At 37.6% G+C, this 6,419-nt stretch overlaps 1 protein-coding gene across 1 annotated transcript; it reads right to left on the minus strand.

Moving 5' to 3' along the window:
* Positions 1 to 2,768: 2,768 nt before the first annotated feature.
* On the minus strand, positions 2,769 to 4,321 carry Rap2l (Ras-associated protein 2-like). Its single transcript, XM_077440088.1, has 2 exons — positions 3,273 to 4,321; positions 2,769 to 3,013 (listed from the first exon to the last, which is right to left on the minus strand). The coding sequence occupies exon 1, from the start codon at positions 4,034 to 4,036 to the stop codon at positions 3,491 to 3,493; it is 546 nt and encodes a 181-aa protein (XP_077296214.1). The 5' UTR covers positions 4,037 to 4,321; the 3' UTR covers positions 2,769 to 3,013; positions 3,273 to 3,490.
* Between the last annotated feature and the right edge of the window lie 2,098 nt (positions 4,322 to 6,419).

Consider the following 6,419-nt stretch of genomic DNA (forward strand, 5'->3'; position numbering starts at 1 on the left):
TCTCAAACTCCTATTGCAATACAGTCAACCCTCCAATAAGGCGCTATATCAATTTCACAAGAAAACAGAAAAGAAAAGCAAAATAATAAATTACTCTTTACATTTTCACTCATTTTTGTAAGTTTACGCCATTTTGCTGGACCGATCCAGCGCGCTATAGAAAAGTTGATTGAATTCAATTCAATCCTAACTACATCGATGATGATTCTACAAATTTAGTCATTCGCATTTGTATTTATTTTACCATGATGCCATTTACCACCCCAGAGCGATACCTTTGCTATTTAGCTTAACATATATAAATTTGAAATCATATTCAAATAGTAAGTAAGATGGTTTTTACAAATGTGATGAGAAACCGTTTCAATGAAATCAGATAAATTGGCCATCTCTAATAGGAAATGATCGACTTGTAGTCACAAATATCTAAGCCTGACCAGCAGCACTGCGGAAATACTCAGAATAAATTCCCTTCAATCGAGGTTGACCCACGGCTTGAATCCGGGAACCTCTCAGTGGTTGGCATTGATGTAGAATTCCATACCCATTATATTAAATGTGTATGTACCAAAAACCAGGTGCATGCATTCGTGCACTTGTTAAAAGTGAACACCGTTTAAAAGCTAGCATTGTCAGTATAACGTCTGCACGAATAATCATCAGGAAATCGGTGGGGAAATTTTATATATAATATATAGATAATGTATTGTGCGAAATTTAACAGCGATACATTTCGTCAAATCGATTAATATCGAATTAATCCTTTACTACAATCTATTATATGTATTATACTTATCAATTACCGACAGCTTTGAAGTATAAGCGATAAAATAATGAATGTCGACGACAATGATATGGGTAATAACTATTAATAATATATGGGCAAAACTTGGACACGTTTTTAAAACAAAAACTAAAAGAGTCTTTATTGTATTGTTGTTTTATAAACACGACAAATTTGAGCCACTACTTTATGTATGAATTCCAAGAAATGAACGACTATCGCCAATTCTAATGTGGGAGGGATTTATATATCTCTTAGGAAACTTCCAATCTATAAACCGCAAAGGAAGCGGAGTGGAGACCACAGATTACGACAAGATTAAAATTATGATATCAAATTTAAACGTTATGTCAATACACCGTATCATATGATCGAAACAATTAAAACATTTAACAAAATAGACATGTAATGGGCGAAACTGACGGAAATAAAGTCCAAATTAGTAGAGCAACAGACTTTAAATACTGCGTAACAACGCACGATTGCATAATGCATACACGAATGGTGTTTAATTGAGACTGTCTATAGTTTACAGTCGCAGCCAATGAATGAGTCATCAGAAATGACATAAATGCAATATTTAACTAGTAGATTTCCCCTATACTTTCGCAGAAAAGACTTGGCAAACGAACTCGGGTAGCAATTGCCGAATTCAAACTGAACGTCGGTTGTTTTTACCATTCACACAGTGTCCCAATATATATTTCACGATACGTTATCATTCTAGTTGCGTTCTTGTCCATGTATACCTATGGACAATACGTTATTGTTGATAATACATATGTATGTAGTGATTCACTGTCACCATTGAACGATAAAATACGTTCATGTGTTGGAATAAAACGATACCACAAAAAACAATTGTTTAAATAACTCACCGAGCAATGAACAAATGCCTATAATATGCACATTGTGATTATCGTAAATCATTTGTTTTTACGACGGTGAAACACGGCCATGATTCACGGCAAATTCATTTCTCATACAAACGTAATGTAACAAACTTTGCTGATAAAAATTGATCATTATAAATATTGTAATGTAGATTTAAAAAGTTTTGGTGAAAAAAAAAATTGAAATGCGGAAATGGCTGGGTCAAAACTTCCTTCCAAAATGCAATTCACATGCTATGCGACGACATGTGGCGAGCATAAGCGCTCGCAGAAAAGGGAACTAAAATTATGAGGAATTCGACTTTTGCGAATTCGAAACCCATCATACATGTGCAAAAAATACATGCACTTAAATTTTGAATCAATAGACTTCACTAGCAAACAAAAAATAGAAGTAGCAGTGACGAAATACAAATGTTTCAGGTACATCATGGATATGTATAGGGGAAAAACCTATTGAAAAACTAGACCTTGAAGTTTGAAACTGATATTTAGATAAATTCAGATTTCGTAAAACCGATAAATTCTGATTTCGAAACAAAAATATTAAAAGTAAGCTCATAAATATTCATTTTAAAAGCCGAGATATACAGGTGTTACCGTCATATGGGCGGCAAATCTAATGAAATTAAACTCTCACGAGAAGTCTACCTAAAATATAAAAATTGAATAAAAACTTTGCGTTGAAAAAATATACGTCATAAATGGTATTTTCAATAAAAAAAAACTCTTCTCAAGTTCACTATCTCATAACAAATTCCACGTATGAATACAAGCACACATACAAGTATACACGAAACAAGTACATAAATAATGAAAAAAAGGGAAGGTTTACAATATTACATTACATCCCTAGTCCTATCGCTCGGTTTGCATCTCGTCTCGCGTCTAAAATTAACCCCAGAGTTGAAAGACCTTAACCTTGGTTAATAACCACCGAGCACGTGCACGATCCCAAATCCGAAAAGCACACAAGTTGAACATGGCCGTGTCGTCTCGTCACAAGACCGACAACGCACAATTCGAACGGGGACTGAATAAGGTTGGCTCACCTGCACAACGACAACAACAATAAAACTTCACGCAAGATTACACTTTAACTTTGATTTATTTTTTCAGTATTATTTTATTTTAGAGATACTCTCGTATGCGTATATATCACAAATCCTGGTAGACTTTTAATACACAATCACGCTAAAAACACATACGCACACACACACGCAAACATACATTCATCACATGGCCTTCTTAATAAAACATATAAACATAATCGTTACCAAATATTACAAATACTATAATAATAATAATTTATAACAAAATTACATTTCGTGTATATATATATATATATATATATATATATTTAATCATGTTTAAATTATTAGTATATATATATATATATATATATATATATATATATAGGTGTAGAAAAAAATGTTTTGCAAACCGCCATATATTTTTTTAAATATGTTGCACGCTTGACGGTCTGCTCAATTGATTTCTTTTTTTTTCTCATTTATTGATACATATATATGACGATGATTCACGATTAATACATATATATAAATATATATATATATATATATATATATATATACATATATAAGACGGTCGACGGCTGCGCCCCCTTCCCCTTTGAGAGGGGCTAGGCGGGGAGGGGGGCGCACACGTACACACACATACATGTGTCGGCGTCATCAATACAGAGAACACACGCACATGCACATAGCACACAATTCACTTGGAGTTTTGAGTCGATTTATTTATTTACACATATATAAAGTATAAAGAGGGGTTGGTGGTGGTGGCGAAAAGGCTACAGCAGCGTGCAGCAGCAGTAGGTTTTCTTTTCCTTGTCGGGACTGACGTTCATCTCACGGACGATCTCGGCGAACATCTCGTTGACGTTGGTGCGACTCTTGGCCGAGGCCTCGACGAAGGGACAGCCCCACTGCTGGGCGAGCGCGCCCCCCTCGGCAGCGGGCACCTCGCGCTGGTGCTCCAGGTCGGCTTTGTTCCCCACCAGCAGGATGGGCACGCGCTCCTTGCCCTTGACGCGCGTGATCAGCTCCTTCATGGGCTTGATGTCCTGGAAGGTCTGGTGGTTGGTGAGGGAGTACACGACCACGAAGCCCTGGCCGTTCTTGATGTAGAGGTCTCGCATGGAGGCGAACTGCTCGGTGCCGGCCGTGTCGAGGATCTCGAGCACGCACGGCGAGTTGTCCACCTCGATCTCCTTGCGGTAGAAGTCCTCGATGGTGGGGTCGTACTTCTCCATGAAGCAGCCCGACACGAATTGCACGGTGAGCGCGGACTTGCCCACGCCGCCCGACCCCAGCACTACCACTTTGAAGTCGCGCATTTCCACTATTCCACGATTCGGGATTCGGGATTCGGGATTCGCGATTCGCTTTCGCTGTCCCGATTTAGTCCGGCGAGCGCCGGTCACTTCGAGCGGCGCTCCTCAGGGGTGGGAGCGCGGCCGCCGCCACCGCCGCCGCCGCGCGCGCACCACCCGCATCACCCACTGCACCCCACGAGAACCGCGAGCAGAGCGTGCTCGCGTTTGCACTGCACGCGCCCGACTGACAACTATCGCTATTACTCGCTCCTCACTCCTCACCCCGACCACCACTCGCCGACTGCCCACACCGCCGCCACTCGCCTCCCCAAACTTCTGTTGTATGCTCACCCGTGCGCATTGTCTATGAATCCCGCGCTGCTCCTCTGCACGCGCCAAACTTTTCTTTTCAGATACACCTCGACTTAATAATACCCGACTCACAAATCAAGCATAACTTGAGAAAATGTTTCGTACATTTCGTACACGACAATCGTGAATACACGACAATCTGGCACTCGAGTTCTCGTTAGTATGACACGGTTACACGACAATTGGTCGTGTAACCGTGATTATTCCGTATTTTATATATATTTTATATATATTATAATTCCATATTTATTTAAAATGAATAATTTACTTTTTATCGTACACATCGCGGGCGTTATTTAATTAGTGTAAATGACAGGTGTTCTCAACCGTATCCAATATTTACTTATTTAAATTGAAAAATAATAATAATTTAAAATTAACTTTAAAAATTTAGGATTTTTGAAAATTTTGTCGCTCGAACATTATTTCCTTGGACATTTTGTCGCGTGAACATTTTGTCGCGGGTACATTTTGTCAGTGCACTAATTTTCGGGTACATTTTGTCGTTGAACCTTTTGGACTTGCACCAATTGTCGCGTCCCCGTATGACACATAGTTCGCATAGGTAATCGTATATTTATCAGGGAGCTGAATGAAGTTGAGCTATTCAGTGTTTCCTTACATCAATTCAGGACTGCCATCGGGAGAGTTTTGATTGATTAATCCATTTCTATTTCTGTTTTATAATTTTCATGCAATGTACTATCACTTTATGTTTAGTCGTGCATTGTTCTATTCAATCATGTTCTAGAAATTCATGGAACCTTCATACATAGAAGCTTGGACTAAGATATTCTCTTAAGATAACTCTGTATTGTATGTTTGTTATAAAAGGCAAAATAAAAAAAATTTACAAGGCAAAATAAAAAAATCTCGATGAATGGAATTTTCGGGTGCCAGATATTTTAATAACGTGTGCGAGATCGCTTTGTGCGGAATAATCATCGAACCCTGGAGATCTATACCGGGTTGACACGATACGAGTGCACTCGGACCAGGTCCACTAAATTGGTCACTCGGTAGCGTTCGAGTAAGGTCGAGCTCACACTGGATACGTTTACGTACGAAATTTGAATATCCACACAGCAGATATACTCCTCGTTTTTTTAGCGACCACTCGTCAGTATACACAGAGTTCTCATCAACCAGCCATGCTGAGCTCACTTCTTGAACTCATACTTATTAAAAAATAAATAACTTCATTAAAAAAAAATTATTAACACCTGAAGCTGTCCAGTAATACATACACCCTTTTTTAATAATAGGAAACTCAGTGTCTATAAATCCTTGAAAAACACTACAATCGTTAACCATTTTGATTCAAATAAAATCTCGCTTGCACAAACGCTTCTGTTATACGCATACGGGAACTGAACGAAAGTCTTTCTTAGCAATTACCGCTCGAGTTAGTACGTTTAGATAAAAATAAAAAATATGAAGATATAAAACCAATCCTTATGAACGTGGTGAAATAAAAAACTGACCAAACAAATGCAAAATAGCACAGATAAAAAATATATATTTTTGACTTTTAAAATTCGCTAGACAATTAATTATAAGTTTTTTAAAACAATAAAAAATCACAATCAATAGAAAAAACATCTGACTATTGATTCCAATACTCACTTTGAGTACAACAATACTATATTTTGAGTTAAAGACCGCAAAAGCCAAAAAAGTGTAAAAACCGCGCATTTTTTTAAACGCTCATATCTGGTAAACGATCATCAACCAACAAAATCATTATCATATTCGAATTCAGTGGGTCAAACTTAGTAAAGATTGGTTAGTCTCCACTCTGGTAATTTATTTTGTTGCTCAGTGTTATTAATGAACAGGATTACCATTGAAGCACAAAATGTTTTCAGTTATGTTGTAACTTGCAAGGTTATTTTTTTACTTTAAAATTAGAATAGCCAATAACTATCCACTACCATTTATACAAAACTATTCACATTCAACAAAATTTCTGCCAAAATCTACGTAGCACCCTTTCGATAAGTAGCTGGCCATGAAAAGTCACGTTAGGTTC

Source organism: Arctopsyche grandis, chromosome 10 (genome assembly GCF_051622035.1).
Source record: "Arctopsyche grandis isolate Sample6627 chromosome 10, ASM5162203v2, whole genome shotgun sequence".
Taxonomy (NCBI): domain Eukaryota; kingdom Metazoa; phylum Arthropoda; class Insecta; order Trichoptera; family Hydropsychidae; genus Arctopsyche; species Arctopsyche grandis.

What these genes read in the sequence shown, in the direction of transcription:
- Rap2l (XM_077440088.1), bottom strand. Translation starts at nt 4,036, where the DNA reads ATGCGCGACTTCAAAGTGGTAGTGCTGGGGTCGGGCGGCGTGGGCAAG.